The 15,467-nt window shown below is 55.7% G+C and overlaps 1 protein-coding gene across 2 annotated transcripts; it reads left to right on the top strand.

Annotated features, from left to right (window-relative positions):
- Positions 1-5,200: 5,200 nt before the first annotated feature.
- RHOD (ras homolog family member D) lies at positions 5,201-14,315 on the top strand. Of its 2 annotated transcripts, none has more exons than XM_081281447.1 (6): positions 5,201-5,298; positions 5,329-5,485; positions 9,599-9,686; positions 10,426-10,535; positions 13,146-13,280; positions 13,757-14,315. In XM_081281447.1, exons 2-6 carry the CDS (start codon positions 5,354-5,356, stop codon positions 13,922-13,924), a joined length of 633 nt encoding a protein of 210 aa, XP_081137573.1. In that variant the 5' UTR covers positions 5,201-5,298; positions 5,329-5,353; the 3' UTR covers positions 13,925-14,315. The 2 variants fall into 2 exon arrangements, with proteins under 2 accessions (XP_081137573.1, XP_081137572.1); XM_081281446.1 differs by having other exon boundaries at positions 5,265-5,296; positions 5,334-5,485.
- Positions 14,316-15,467: the final 1,152 nt, after the last annotated feature.

Raw genomic sequence — 15,467 nt, forward strand, 5'->3', positions numbered from 1 at the left:
AGGCTTCGTGGGGTCACAGCAAGCCCTGCTTCCCCTGCTGCTGGGTACGCGGGGCAGGAGGCCTCTGACTGGCTGAGGGGTCATCGATAGGTCCAATGCCATCAAGCTGCTTGGGAAGCTCTGAAGAGGAGCCCCCGAGCCTACCCTCGCAAGGGAGGGTGGTGATGGGAAATCTAAGAAGATTCCTTGGTGGTGGCACTCAGCTGAGCCCTCAGGGCAAAAGCATGTCAGGTGGATGAGGCAGGAGCATTCCCAGCAGAGAGAATAGCAGATGCCAAGGGCAGGAGTGGGCCAACCTGGGCCAACTTCCCCACCTTTGTAGAGCAGAGCCGGAGATGGGGAGAGGCCCAGAGAAGGGGAGGGCCTTGCGCTTCAGTGAGGGCTGGTGCCTGGCCTGCAGCCCACAGCGCTTAGCAGGAGGTGCTGTTGGCATCCCCTTTCCATAGATGAGAACTCAGAAAAGCTAGGTAGCCAGCCTAAGATGGCACAGTCAGAAAGTCCCAGAGCCAGGATTCCAGTTCAGGCTCTCTGGCCCAGGACCCATGCCCTTGACCACTAGGCTGCACTGCCCCGTTCTCTCATCTCCCAGAGATGGGACTGAGAGGCAGCAGATATGTTCCTCTGGATTCCAAGATGCTCTCTCTGGCTTCCCCCTTCCCTCCCTCCCCGGGAGACCACAAGCATGGGAAAGGATGAGCTGGGTAAGGATCCCCAGAACCCCCCAGAAGGCCTTTCCCACCAGGAGGCTCTGTGGAAGCCCCATGTCAACTGGGCAGACAGAAGTGACTGAAGACAGGCTATTCCAGGGACACGAAAGGGCCGAGAGCAGGGAGGGCTTCCTGGAGCAGGTGGGGGCAGCAGCCCTGGCCTTACAGGGCGGCGTTGTACATGGAGGAGGGAGGGGCCCCAAACTGCCTGAACAAAGGTGTCGCACGCATCTAGGGACAGGCCTGAACCGAGGCCCGAGAACCCCTGGGGATGGACTCTGGGGACTTAGGCTTCCTGGGCAGGCAGAAGATCCTTGTCGTACTGGCAGCGCGGAGCCAGGGAGGCATCCTCATTGGAATCAGCTCTGAGGGAGGGTGGGGGCTTTAATGGTGACAATGCTCCTGATCAGTGAGGGGCAGGCAGGAGGCTTTGGGGCTTCCTTTAGGTTTGGGGTTCATTTAGCAGGACACAAACTGAGGCTTCCCCCCAGGTTGGGAAAAGCTGCTTCTCCCCATCTTGTCTCATGATCTTCTCGACTGGTTTCCAGCTCTTCTCTGACCCCCTCCCCAGGCTCCCCTCTCCTCCTGTCCCTTCCTCTACCCTAATCCTCCAGCCCCCCGCCACGGGCCTGCAGGGTCCCAGGCCCCTTTTGTCTGGGACAAAAGGAGACAGGTGTGGGGGTCACTGACCTGACCAGCAGCGTGGCCTGGGCCAGGCCTGCGTAGGCTGAGCCACTGTCACAGCCATGGTTGACCTTGGCTCCCACTTCTCTTCTACCCCCTTGTTATATGCGTCCACAGGGACAACCAGCTAAAAGGCTAAGTGGCACTGAGCTGGATCACAGGACTCCCCGCCTCTCCACCCCATTACTGACCCACTATCCCCCAGAAAGTCCAACACCAATAAGGCAGGGAGAGGAGGCAGGGACGGCTGTTGGGGCTGGCCTGGAGGAGGCCAGACGAAGGGGGCTTGGAAGAAGAGGCCCTCCAGGTTCTGTCTGCCATCAGCCTGGGTCTGGTCCGCTGCTTACTTTCTGTGTGACAAGTTTCTTCCCCTCTTGGGGCCTCAGTCTCTCCACTTGAAGAATGAGAATATGGAACAAGGGCTCAAGCAGTAGCGGGCTCGCCTGACACGCGCGAGGCGCTGGGTTCGATCCTCAGCACCACATACAAATAAAATAAAGATGTTGTGTCCACCGAAAACTAAAAAATAAATAAATATTTTTAAAAAAAAGAGAATATGGAACAAGACAGCTCATCAAGGGATGGAGTTGTGGCTAAGCGATAGAGCACTCACCTGGCATATGCAAGGCACTGGGTTCGATCCTCACCACCACGTAAAAATAAATAAATAAAATAAAGGTATCGTGTCCAACTACAACTAAAAATCAAAACATATATTTAAAAAAATCAGGCCCCCACACCTCTGATTTTGGGGGGTTCTATGTGGATGGGCTCTGGAACCCAGCTGCCTGGATTCAAGGCCCAGCACTTCCATGTACCAACCATGGGACTCTGAGCAAATAATCTGCCCTCTTTGGGTCTCAGTTTCCTCACTTGTCAAAGTGTAGGAATTGTACATGCTTCATCAGGTGGAATAGGATGACACAGGCCAAGTGCCTGGCACGCAGTAGGTATGTGGCAAATGTGAGGTCAAGGATTGGGGTGAAGAAATTCAGGCTGAGCACCAAGATCTGAAGTTTGGGATGAGAGGGGAGGGTCCAGAGGAGGTGTATAGAGCCAGTGCTTTGTAAACTACACTCCAGGTAACCCAGGGGCAGGACCCAGGCATCTCTGAGGCTCTGCTCCCCTGGCCTGCACTTCCTTCCTCATTCAGGCACCTAGGAACACCCTATACCCCAAGAGGGAAACCCCAGGCCCAGCAGGCAACTGCAGTGATGGCAGCGCAGAGACCACATGGGGGCAGCAGAGAATCTACCGGGACAGGCAGAGACTCCTGGGAATCAGACTCAGGAAGGTGGGGACAGGGTGTCGGGAATGGGGCAGAAGCTGGGGAGCAGGAAGGGGCTGAGGAGCGGTCTATAAACAGTGCCCTGGCCAGGCCCCCTCTGGTATGTCACACACTCATCCCAGCAAGCTTTGGTTCCTTTCCGCCAGCACACCTGCCTGCCGCCTTCTTCCTCTTCACTCCATCCTTTTCCTCCCCACCCCTTGCTCAGCCAGCCAGGCCTTCCCTTGGACACAACATCCTGAGCCACAGCTCGTGCCCACCTGACACACACTGGAGCACAGCAGTGAGTCTACCATGGTCCCCGCTCTTGAAGTGGCCATGCCCTGGCTGGGGCTAAACCATACTATCTGGTCCCTTGCATTGCAAGACTGAGGGCTGGTCCAGCCTCTCTGCTCCTCCTGTTTTCTTTGGGGCAGTCATTCACTCTGCAGGATTCAGAAAGGACTCCCAGCTCAGGATTGGGCCTGGAGGGGCTGAGTCATCCACAGGCTGAAAATCAACAGTGGCCACAGTAAACAGCAAAACAGTAAACAGTGCCCTGGCCAGGCCGACTGTGTGACCTGGGCACCACCCCATCCAAAAGTAAACTCCAGGAAAACAATGTGGTCCAGAAGATTGGGGGAAAATTCACCAACTGGGCAGATGGCCATGGCCCAGTGATTAATCTGCCTCTTGCAGGAGCACAAGCATAAGGTGGGGTGAGGCTGGGTTGGACATCAGGAGATCAAATCTTGCCTCTGGTCCTGCTGGCCTAAGACAATCTGTGGCCACTCTCTAAGACTCAGTTCCCAAATCCATAAAATGGGGAAGGCAGCTCCCTGGCCCTGCCCACCTTGCAGTTTGAGAGCTGAATGCAGTAACACACGAGAGGGGTGATGTTAGGGGTCTGATTTTGAGGTCACACCTGGGTCCAAATTCTAGTTTGGCCTCTTACTAGCTGCGGAGCTCAGACGAGGACTACCCTCTCTGAGCCTCGGGTTCCTCATCTACAAAATGGGACTAAAAACTCCCACCTCCTGCACGTGGTTTGCATTCCATTAATGGGCACTGTGACTATTAGGCAAAGTTCAGAGAAACTGTAAAGCATGACAGCCATCAAGCATGTCATTAGGATGATTATTCCTATAGCAACAGAGGCCTGACTCTCAGCTCCCTCCACCCTCAGTCTGGCCCCACCTGCCTTCCAGCTTGCCTGATGACGAGGCTGACAGCTGATCGTGGGGGACTGGGCCCCTCCTCACCACTCCTTGGGCGGGGAGCCCTGCTGAGTAGCTACACGCCCAGCCAGTCACCGCCCAGCCCTGTGGTAGTTTCGGGGAGGTAGGGACACCTGAAAGGTGGAGCCGTCCTAGGGAGGCTCCCTCCAGGTGAAGCTCCATTCAGCCTGCTGAGCCAGCCTTGAGGGTGAGCTGGGACAGGAATGAGGGGCGTGGGGCTCTGCCTCCTCACCCATAGGCCTCTGCCCTGTTCCCTTAAGCTTCACTTTAACATCCAGTCCAAGATCTGAGGAGACAGCTTGGGTTCATTTTTTAAAGGTTTAAACTCTGGTCACTAACAGGAGTGGGGAGGTCGGGTGACAGTAAGTTTCCAGTTTGATATTGGATTTATTCCTGGCATCCAAAGTGTTCCAAGCATCAGCTCCCAACCAAAGGGTGCCCACCGCCCTCCCTGGGAAGGATGGGGGCGCGGCTCCCCTCACTCTGCCTCCATACCAGGGCACAGGCCGGCCTCCTCATTTGGAACACCCTTGTTTCTCTCTCATTCCACCGTGTTTTACTCATTCCTTAAGACTCTGGCCTCTCCTGTCAGAAGGGTTTTCTGACTCCCCCATCCTGGGTGAGGAGCCCCTTTCCCCTACTCCTGTCCCACTGCCTGTCCCTCCCTGGTGTGGGTCTTATCACACTAAGGTCCTCCCTCTCTCCTATTCTAGGCTGAGGGCGTCTCAAAGCAGGGACCTTGTCCTGAACAGTTCCCAAGCCCCAGGCCCTTGGAAACTGGGACCATTTTTGCTGGTTAAACCCAAAGAACCCCTCACGTCAGACCAAGCTTTAAGCACCTTATGAATGGAAGGTTCCATGGCTTTCCCTAGATCACGTGCCAGCCAAGGTGAAACAAGTGGTCAGCCACCTGCAGCAGGCTTCCGGGTGCTGAACGAGGGGGCAGGGTAGGCCACCCCCTTCCCACCCGGCCTGAAACACCTGGAGGGAGGACCGTGCTGTGCTCGGTGTCATTCATTCGTTCATGCGGCAAAGGTCACCGCTCGCTCCCAGCCACTTCCCTCCCAGGTGAAGCCGGACTCGTTCCCTGTCCGCACCCCAGCCCCTCTAGGGGGCCCAGCTACTCGTCTCCTCCCCTTCAAGACCAGGGTGCCCTCCCGAGGACCCAGGGCTCCTGTGGCCCCAGAGCCCGCACACAGCAGATGCTCAATCGGTGCTTCCCGGGCGGTTAAAAGAGACACCGCCCGAGCGCCCGGGCCCGGCGGGGGCGTCTCACCTGGGCCTGGCCGCCCGCTCGGGCCGCCGCCCCCGGGCCGCCCGGCTCGCACTTCCTCCCGCCGCCCCGCCCCTTCCACATTCCTGCCCCGCCGGGCCTGCCCCGCGCCCGCCGCCGCAGCCCGCGCCCGCCGCCCGCCGCCCGCCGCAGCCCGCACCCGCCGCCCGCCGCCCGCCCGGGGATGAGGGCGGCCCAGGCCGAGGGCGAGGACCCGCCGCCCGGCGCGCGTTCGGTCAAGGTGGTCCTGGTGGGCGACGGCGGCTGCGGGAAGACGTCGCTGCTGATGGTCTTCGCCGCTGGGGCCTTCCCGGAGGTGAGTGCCCGCGCTCCGCGACCCAGGGCGCCCTGTCTGTGCAGCGGTGCACGCGGCCCGGACAGGGTGTGGGGTCAAGGGCAGAGTTCTTCTCAATGTGCCCTGGGGAGTGTGGAGTTCCCAGAGATGTCATATATAACGTCGGGCAAATGGCACCTACCCGGGAGGCGTGACCCAGAGACTGAGTTGGACCCCCTGAGTACACGGCAGGTCCCAAGGCAGCCCTTTGGCACATCTAGGCTGAGAGACTGAGGTCTTTGGCAGGATTCAAATCATGTCTTCGCCACTTACAGCTGTGTGCCCTTCCCCTTCTCTGTGCCTGATTCCTTAACTGCATAATAGGAATAATGAAAGTGACCACCTGAGTTAATAGAGGAGCCTGCTACCAGAGGTCAAGTGCTTTGCTCTGAGCCTGCGCACAAGAAGGACTCTCTGAAAACTGGCAAATGTCCTTCTTGGGAAACATCATCTCTTCTCTGGCCCTTGTCCATGCAGTGCTCATCCCCTGGCTACACCTCAGAGGAGAAGAGCAGGCCAACTCTGGAGTCAGACAGATGGGTTGGCACCTGGGCTCTCCTCTAAGGAGCCCCAGTGCCCCTGAGTAACTTGTTTAGCCTTTCTGAGCCTCAGTTTTGCCCCATGGGCCACAGCGACCTGGTAGGTCATGAGGTAGAGGAAGGTAAGGCCACTGGACATCTCAACGTGACACCTGGTGCATCCTGGCTGCCCTGGGCCTGTTAACTGTTAGTCCTTCTCTGACTTTCTTATTGACTGGCTGTCCAGATGGACTCCCCAGGCACCAAGGGCCAGGCCAGGGGCAGGGGTTGGGCCCAGGAAGGAGTGAGAGCCCAAGGAGCCCATGGGTGGTGTCCAGCCTCCCCACTTTCTCTTCCAGTGAGCCTCCTCCTGGGTTGTACAGGCCTCTGATGGTGGAAGCAGGAGAGGCCAGGCCGGCAAAGAGCACCGGGCCTTTCTTTCCACTGTGGTAACATCCAGCCATTCATTTTGTGGTTTGCGGAGCTGAATGACATCACTTTCTTTGGCTAGTTGCAGATTTTTTAGGTTGGGGGTGGGTTTCTAGGCCCCCAGATAATGCCCATGGGAACCCAACCATTATGATGGCACGCTGGAGAGATGCCACAGGGGGCCCAGGGGAGGGCCTCTACAAGACTGGGGTGTGGAAGGGCGGCCCCTCTCCACTGATGTCCTGGATCGGTCATCCTAGATGGTGAAATCATGACAATTTCTGAGCTTTACAACATGGAAATGCACACTTTACATTCCATGGACCATTTTGGAGGACATGCTGGGGCAGCCAGGGGAGAGGTGGGCATGCTCATCACCAAGGGATGGACTCTCTTTGTCTGGTTTCCCTGGCACTTTAAAAGCACCTTCTTTTAAAGAACCACAAGATTCAAGTCTTTTACAGATGGGAAAATAGGCCAGAGAGGCAGCCTTGCCTAGAGGCCACAGCCCTGCTGTGGTGGTGCTGGTCCAGCCCAGGCCACCCAGCCCCAATGCCCTGCCCACTGGACTCGGCCTCCTCTTTCAGGCAATCCTGGAAGCCTAGGGAGCCAGCAGCTAGGAAGGATGGGGTCCCATCTCCCAGGCTTCATGCCCTAAACAAAGGCTGGAGAGCAGGCTGGGGGTTTGAAGACTCCACAATGACTCATCAGCTGGGGCCCAACCTCAGGTACAGGGCAGAAGAAAGCAAGGTGGACAGAGCTCCTGGGGCAGGGAGGGATCCAGGGCTGGGTGACAGCCCCTGCCCAGTTCTGGCTGGAATTTGGGAACACAACCATTTCCACAGGGCCAATGCCCAAAGGCCCCAAAATGTCAACAAGAGGCAGCAGGACCCAGTTCTGCTTGCTCAGTTCACTGAGGCCTTCTGGTCTAGCCCCCATAGGCATCCTTCCTGTAGAGACTCTGACACCCTCTCTTGAGCTGTGTCCCCGATTCTGTAATGATCCACTGTTGGTGTGTGAGCCCCATGAGGGCAGGCCCCGGGCTGAGTCATCTCTGTCCTGGCTCAATACAGGCCTAGCCCTGCCTTCCTGACCAAGTATAGCTCAGCAGATAAGATTAGGTACTTATTTGTCCCATGGACAGAGGGTGACCCTCCCTGGGGGTCAAAGAACACAATAAAAAGTATAGAGTGTCTCCGGAGCCAGAGTAAGGGGAAGGGCAGTGACAATTCAAGTCACAGGGGCGGCTGGATCACTTTCCTGCACACTCTGGGCATCAGGAGTTGGAGTTAGTGTCAGGAGAGGCAGGTACTAGGGACAGAATCTGGCTTCTAGAGCCAGGGGGACTTGGCTCTGTAACTGCCCAGCTGTCTAGCATATCACCTGGGCCAAATCACTACCCTCCTGGGGCCTCTCTGGAGAATGGGAGAGCAAAGATTGTACTGCTCTCCAAGGTCACAAGGATCAAGGATGGTGCCAGGAAAGGCCGCGAGTGTTCAAGGGCCTCAGTGAAAGGTGAGCTTCCAGATCTTCACCACTCACATCTCTGCAAGACACCGAGTGTCTCCCAGGAGCTCTGTGTCACCCAGTCTGCATTTTGGGTCAGAAGACACCTCAATATAGAGGCTGAGGAGGGATGAGAGAGGTGGTGTCACCTAGAGGGATGGACCAGGGGATAGGGTAGCGATCAGCTAAGTAGTAAGCTTTTGTGCTGGGGCTTTTCCTGCCAGTCCATCCCCCTACCACATCGTAAGGTGACACTCTTCCCCTTTAATCCCTGACAGAGCTGGCCTAAGGCCACAAATGGTAGGTGCCAGAGCTAGACCCTAAGCCAAGCCTAGCTGATCCCAGCACCAATGATCCTACCTACATTACCAGGTCACACTGTCTCCCAACAGGCAAAGGACCTGAGGCAGGTGGGGAGTGGGCAGCTGGCTGGGCCCCTATTACTCTCAGTTGGTAGAGAGAATGACAAGAGTGGCAGATCCAAGGCCTTCTTCCCCAGCTGCCCACTCTTGAGTGACCCCCGCCATCCTCTGTGGCCTCCCAGGTGTCCTGGAGTCAGTACTGTCCTGCCGCTATGGTGCTGCTCCTCCCAACCGGCCAAGGCCTGTCTGTCTCAGATGGCCAGCAAGTGGGCTAGCCAGTAAATAGGCCACAAAAGTCCTCCTGAGTCACAGGCAGGTGGGGGGCCCCACCTGGCATGGGATGGGAAGAGAACAGAGAACACACACTGTGGCCCTGCCAACCAACCTGAGCAAGCCATCGAGGCCCAAGATGCAGACAGTGTAGAATGCCCCCAGGGCAGGAGGGCCTAATAGTGACACAGTGGAGTCCCCAGCCCCCCCCTGCCCCGTTGCCCAGACCCCCCACCCAACCCCAAGGCCCATCTAGCAAGACCTCCCTCTTCACTCCTGCATTTTCATCTGTGGACAGAACCTGTCCTCTTTCACGTGTGTGTGACCTCTGTGGAGAAGCAGCGAGCTCACGCAGGGCAGGGCATGGAGGGGCCTCTGTCCTGGATGACAGGCTCTAGAGATGCCCCAGGGAGGGGATCAGGAAAGGCAACCCCGGGAAGGGGCATTTGACATGGGTCTTGTTTGAATTTCAAGAGCTTGAGAGGCAAAGGAGGGACCCCTGGGCAGACTGAGTCTTGTTTGTGGCATGCTCCTTTGTGTCTATAACTGGGCCTTGAGAAGGTCCTTGTGTTTGCTGAACGAATCCATGAAGGAACAAGGAACAGATGTAGATGTCATTCCAGGAGGAGGGGACAGCATGAATGAAGGCTCAGAAATGGGAGGACCCTGTCCAGGAGGACAAAGAAAATGCCAGTAACTGGCATGTACAGGGTGCCAATTCTGTGCAAGGGGCTGCAAGGGGCTGTACCCCCAGTATCTTGTTGACTCCTGAGAGCAATGCTCCTTGGCAGGGATTTGAATCTTTTATAAAGGAGGTAAATAGGGCCAGGGACGGAGGAGGTCTTACCCACACGGCTCTAGGCCTCCCCTCCAGGCAGGCCACCTGGGAGCCTTCCCAGAAACAAGGACACTGTCTGGGGAGGGGACAGTGCTGCATTCCTGGGTGCTGGCTGGCCCCCACCCCTCCTAGAAGATTCCTCACCTCCCCTTCCCCCTTCCTCCTTCCTTAGAGCTACACCCCCACAGTGTTTGAGCGGCACGCCATCAGTCTGCAAGTGAAGGGCAAACCTGTTCGCCTCCAAATCTGGGATACAGCAGGTGGGTGTTTGGGGCTTGGTGGGGGCAGGGTGCAAGAGGGACTTCTGTGGGCCCAGATGCCTGGGACAAAGCCCTGTCCCTTTCTTCTAATCCTGGGAAGCCAGCCAGCCTCCAAGGAACAGGTGTTGGCTAGGATTGGGGGCCCCCAGGAACTTGATCCCTCCTGGCTTCTGCACCTGTCTGCGGCCTCCATCCCAGGGAAGCCCCTGAGTCCTGGAGACAAACAGGAGTCCAGAGCTCTGGGCTCTCAAGGCGTGGACTGGTCCTGGCCTCCCTGGCTTTAGCTTCCCTGAGACCCACCTGATCCTGATCTTGGCCTCTGGCCTCACCCATACAGGGGTGAACTCAAAGCTAAACTGAAGGCATCTGAGTTTTCCTCTTGCCTTGGATGAGCTAAGGTGTCTTTGTGGGGTCCCACCTGTCCCTTCCTCCTCAGCCTCCAAGCCCAGGGTAAAGCAGGCTCCCGAATGGTAGTGGGCCTCAGCTGCTCAGGCTCCCACAGGTTGGCTCTACCTAACCTCTGCCCCTGCTGCAGAGCCACCTGGCAAATGCTCTTCTCAGGCCAGGGCTGGCACATCCTTAAGGCAGGCCAGGTAAGCACCACCCCAGGGGGATACTCACATAAGGCACAAAACTAGGCCCTCCAGAGCCCCTACCTGCTGGGATGGCCTCCCTATCCAGGAGGTGCCAACAGCAGGCAAGAGACCTGGAAGGAGTGACCTTCCCCAATTCTGCCCAGGACAAGATGACTATGACCGCCTACGGCCCCTCTTCTACCCTGATGCCAGTGTCCTGCTGCTCTGCTTTGATGTCACCAGCCCAAACAGCTTCGACAACGTCTTTAACCGGGTAGGTACTGGGTAGTGGGGAGGCTCCATAATAACCATAGCCCAGGCCACTGCGTCCCCACCCTTGACCCAGCTGACCAGCAGAGATTGGCAGACCCTAGTTGATACTGAGTCTGGTGCCCTGGGTATGTATGTGGGGACACTGAGGCCCAGAAGTGGGCAGGGACTCGCCCAGTATCTTCCAGGGATGTAGAGGCAGAATCTGCTCTGACTCCCAGCCCAGCACTTGTTGCCTGTCCCCACTGAAGACTCAGAAGCTGGCTCTTTCCACTGTGACTGTACGTGAGAATGCTGGGGGACACAGAGGAACTATCTCCCCAGCTGTGCCTGCCCAAGGTGGCATGAACCGTGAAGTCAGATTCCAGCCACTCTCAGCAGCTCCTCCCCAATGTCTCGACCGATGGCTGCCAGGCCTCCCAGGATGCCCCAACTCATGTAACATTCCCGAGGCTGCCCTTAGATGTCTGGGATGCAGTCCCTTGAGATCCTCTACCCCAGCCTGGCACAGTCCCTCATCCACCACTGCCAGGGCCTCTGTGCAGTGGCCTATTCCAAGATTCCTCGGGGCACAGCCAGTGACAGCATGAGTGATAACAAGGATGGGGACAGCAACATTTACTAGAACTTACTATATACCAGGCACTGTCCTGGGTGCTCATATGTGTCTATTTGCTCATCTAATCCCCCTAACAATATTTCAGAGTAGCTACTATTATTGTTCCCAGGCAAATCACTTATCCAAAGATACCCATCTATTAAAGTGTCACCTCTAGGATTGGAACCCAGGCAGCCCTTCACCTGCATTCATTGAGAGCCATTTATTGTGCTAGGTGCCATTCTGGGCTCTGGTGGCGGGGGTACAGGGGTGTCTGGGAAAGGGAGGAGAGAGGAGGGTGGACTGAAGCTGCTGGAGGCAGACCATGGAATCGGCTGATGAACTGGTGGTCATGTGTGTGAGGGGGGGAGTTAGGACCAGAGCAACGGGAAAGTGGCAACTGCCGTTTCCCAGCAGGAGAAAGAGCAGGCTGGGGTGGCAGGGGTGCCCAGAGTCCTGCACCCCCACTGCAGGTGTCAGCGTAGGTCTGCAGAGGTGGGAGTCTGCAGTTCCTCTGGAGGGCAGGCTGGGCACTTGGGAGCTGCCAGGGACTGGTGAGGACCTGGGAGCCAGAGAAGCTCCGAGGAGGAGGAGAGCCCCTGGGAACCAGGAGACAGGACCTGGGCACAGACCTGGGAGAATTCCCTGTTGGATTTAGAGGTGTCGCATTGTGCAGCATCTATCTAGGACCCTACTGAGGCCCATTCGACCCCAGGAGCGGAACAGTTTGTTCAGGACCAGGCTGATCTAAGAACTTATATGTGTGAATGCATTAACCCCAGGGCCCTAGCAGCATAAAAGTGTGCCACTTTTTCCTGAAGAGGCACACTCAGCTGCTGGGCACTCATGGAGATGGAAGGCCCCTCCCCCGACACCGGTGCCCCAGCTGCAGCCCAGGCTAAAATAACTCAGCCCTCATGGTCTCCCATTCCACAGAGCAGTGACAGAGGTAGGAGCTGTCTCTCCGAGGGGTGACAGTTGAGACAGACAGGTGCTGTAACCATTTTGTAAGCTGATTTATCTTATTTAATTTTGTACATTGTTTTTGGGTTTTGGTGCTGGGGATTGAACCCAGGGACACCTTACCACTGAGCCACATCCCCAGCTCTTTTTTGTGGGGTGAGGTACTAGGGATTGAACTCAGGGGCACTCAACCACTGAGCCACATCCTCAGCCCTATTTTGTATTTTTTTTTAATATTTATTTTTTAGTTGTAGTTGGACACAATGCCTTTACTTTATCTTTATGTGGTGCTGAGGATCGAACCGCATGTGCTAGGCGAGCACTCAACCGCTGAGCCACATCCCCAGCCCCCCTATTTTGTATTTTATTTAGAGACAGGGTCTCACTGAGTTGCTTAGCACCTCACTTTTGCTGAGGCTGGCTTTGAACTCCCGATCCTCCTGCTTCAGCCTCTAGAGCCTCTGGGATTGCAGGTGTGTGCCACCACACCTGGCACCCAGCCCTTTTTATTTGAGACATGGTCTCACCAAGTTGCTGAGGGTCTTGCTAAATTGCCCAGGCTGGCTTCAAATTTGCAATTCTCCTGCCTCAGCCTCAGGAGGCACTGGTGTTACAGGCATGCACCACCATACCCAGCTGAAATGATTTATTTTTAAGCAAATACATACTTGGCCCAGTTTGGGAGGTGGTCATGAGCTCCCTTATCTTTCAGAGAGACAGGATGGGGGAGGGGAGAACAGGGCTGTGGGCCCCACCCCCTGAGGCTCAAATCCTACCATTTACAGTTGTATGACCTAGGCCAAGTTACATAGCCCCTCCCTGCCTCCATGACCACATCTGTGCAATGGGCTTATTACAGAATATGCTGCTAGGGCCCTGGGGTTAATGCATTCACACATATAAGTTCTTAGATCAGCCTGGTCCTGAGAGTTTGCTCCCTGCATACTGACCATTCTGCTCGTGGTTGTTGGAGTCCAGCCAGGGCAGCAAGAGCATGGCCCACTGGGAGGGCAGAACTCCTGTTGACTCAAACTCCCCCCTACCCTGCTGCAGTGGTACCCAGAGGTGACGCACTTCTGCAAAGGAGTACCTATCATCGTTGTGGGCTGCAAGACTGACCTGCGCAAGGACAAGGCTCTGGTGAATAAGCTGCGGAAAACGGGGTCAGAGCCTGTGACCTACCACAGGGTAGGAAGCCCAGCCTGGGTCTAAGGGGACTGGGACAGGACACCTCTGGGCACCTCTCCCCAATGCCTGGTGTGGAGCACACTTAGGGGTCTTGCAGGCTGTCAGGAGTCAGGAACTGCTTGTACTTGGAAATGCTACCTAGACAGCTTCCAAGAGGCTCCTGGAGAAGGAAGAAGGTGGGAAAGAGCAAACCAGAGTTACCCCTCCCGCCCACTGCACAGAGGCCCACAGAGGAAGTCCGCTCTCTGCTGCATGCCTGGCTGAGCCAGAAGTTAATTGGTTGCCGTCTTGAGAGGCAGAGACCCAGATAGGGGTACAATGAAGTGCAGAACAGCGCTTGGCCAAGCCAGGGTGCGGGAGCCAAGGGAGCCCTAGAAAACCCCACCAGGATAGCTGGGAGGGCTGCAGGGAGGCAGGAGGCGAGGCCCAACCAGCGCCCCCAGCTTACGGCAGCCCCGCCCATCTCTCCCTGTTAGGGCCTGGAGATGGCGAGGTCTGTGGGTGCAGTGGTGTACCTTGAGTGCTCTGCTCGGCTGGATGAGAACGTCCACGCGGTCTTCCAGGAGGCAGCTGAGGTGGCTCTCAGCAGCCCAAGTCGCAACTTCTGGCGGAGGATTACCCAGAGTTTTTGCGTGGTGATCTGACCAGCATGGGGCTCTCACTGCCCCCTGACTGTCACACCAGCTTGGGAAGGAATTGCATGCTAACCTGCAGAATTGGTTAGTCTGGACCCAGTCCCCAGGCTGGGCCTACTGAACTGTACCTCCACGGATGGACACCACCCCAGAGCCTGGGGACACTGAACTGAGGAAGCGGCGTTCCCAGGGAGGGCCCAATCCTAGCCTGACATCTGGAGTGGCCTCTGCAGCCTGGCCTGGTGCCACCTCTTGTGGCTGCTCCTGAGGCTGTTCCTGCAGGACCTGGCATTCTTAGGCCCATGAAACCAGAACCCACACTCTGCCCCTGCCCCTACCTCCTCCCCTTCCCCCTATTAGTTCCAGTGGTAAGTGTAACAATTAAAAAGACATCACTTGTCATTTGTGTCCTGCCTCTTCTTGCAAAGCACCTTTACACGTGGACCAAGGTGGGTAAGAGTTCACCCCATGTAGACACCATGATTAGACCTCTTGGATTCAAACCTGGCTTTATCACGATTCAAACCTGGCTTTATCACTTTCAGGACCTTGGGGAAAGTTCTTCTGGGTCTCAGTCTCCCCATCTTTAAAGTGGGACCAATCAGAGACCAACATATATAAAAAGCAGGAAACTGGGCGCAATAGTGCCCACCTGTAATCCCAGCAACTCGAGAGACTAAGGCAGGAGGATCGCAAGTTCGAGACCAACAGGGACAAAAAAGACCCTGTTTAAAAATAAAAACTAAAAAGGGCTGAGAATGTAGTTCAGTGGTAGAACATTCCTGGGTTCGATCCCCAATACCATCAAAAAAAAAAAAAAAAAAGCATACACATTCTTACTTTCTTTATCTAGTGTCTCAGACTCCTCCAGAGAGAACCAATAGGACACACACACAAAGGGATCTACTTTAAAGAATTGGCTAATGCTGATGTGATTGTGGGGACTGGCAAGTCTGATAACTTTAGGGCAGGCTGGAAATTCAGGTGAGTCAATGTTGCAGTCTTTCTTTTTTTTTCCCCTCAATACTGGGGATTGGATGCTCTAACTCTGAGCTACATCACCAAATCTTATTTTGAGACAGCATCTCACTAAATTGCTGAGGCTGGCCTAGAACTTGCAACCCTGCTGCTGCAGCCTTCCAAGTTGCTGATTCCAGGTGAGTGCCACTGTGCCCACTGGGGCTACAGTCTTGATTGTGAATTCTGTAGAGCAGCAGGCTGGACACTTAGGCAGGGTTTCTGAGTTGCTGACTTGTGGCAGAATTCTTTCCAGGAAACCTTTTATCTAAAGGTCTTCAAATGACCGGACAAGACCCACTCACACTGTGGAGGGTCATCTGATTTAGTTAAAGTCTTTGATTTAAATGTAAATCACATCTAAAAAATATTGCCATGTATGGTGGTATATGTCCATAGTCCAAGCTATACAGGAGGTTGAGGCAGGAAGATTGCAAGTTCAAGGCCAGCCTCAGCAACTTAGTGAGGCCCTAAGCAACTTTATGAGACCCTGTCTCAAAAATATAAAAAAAGGTCTAGGGATGTAGTTTATCAT

This window comes from Spermophilus citellus, assembly GCF_964194105.1.
Source record: "Spermophilus citellus genome assembly, chromosome: 2".
Classification (NCBI taxonomy): Eukaryota; Metazoa; Chordata; class Mammalia; order Rodentia; family Sciuridae; genus Spermophilus; species Spermophilus citellus.

What these genes read in the sequence shown, in the direction of transcription:
- RHOD (XM_081281447.1), top strand. Translation starts at nt 5,354, where the DNA reads ATGAGGGCGGCCCAGGCCGAGGGCGAGGACCCGCCGCCCGGCGCGCGT. An exon ending in TCGACAACGTCTTTAACCGG is followed by an intron (nt 10,536 to 13,145) that starts GTAGGTACTGGG and finishes ACCCTGCTGCAG; the next exon opens with TGGTACCCAGAGGTGACGCA. An exon ending in AGCCTGTGACCTACCACAGG is followed by an intron (nt 13,281 to 13,756) that starts GTAGGAAGCCCA and finishes TCTCCCTGTTAG; the next exon opens with GGCCTGGAGATGGCGAGGTC.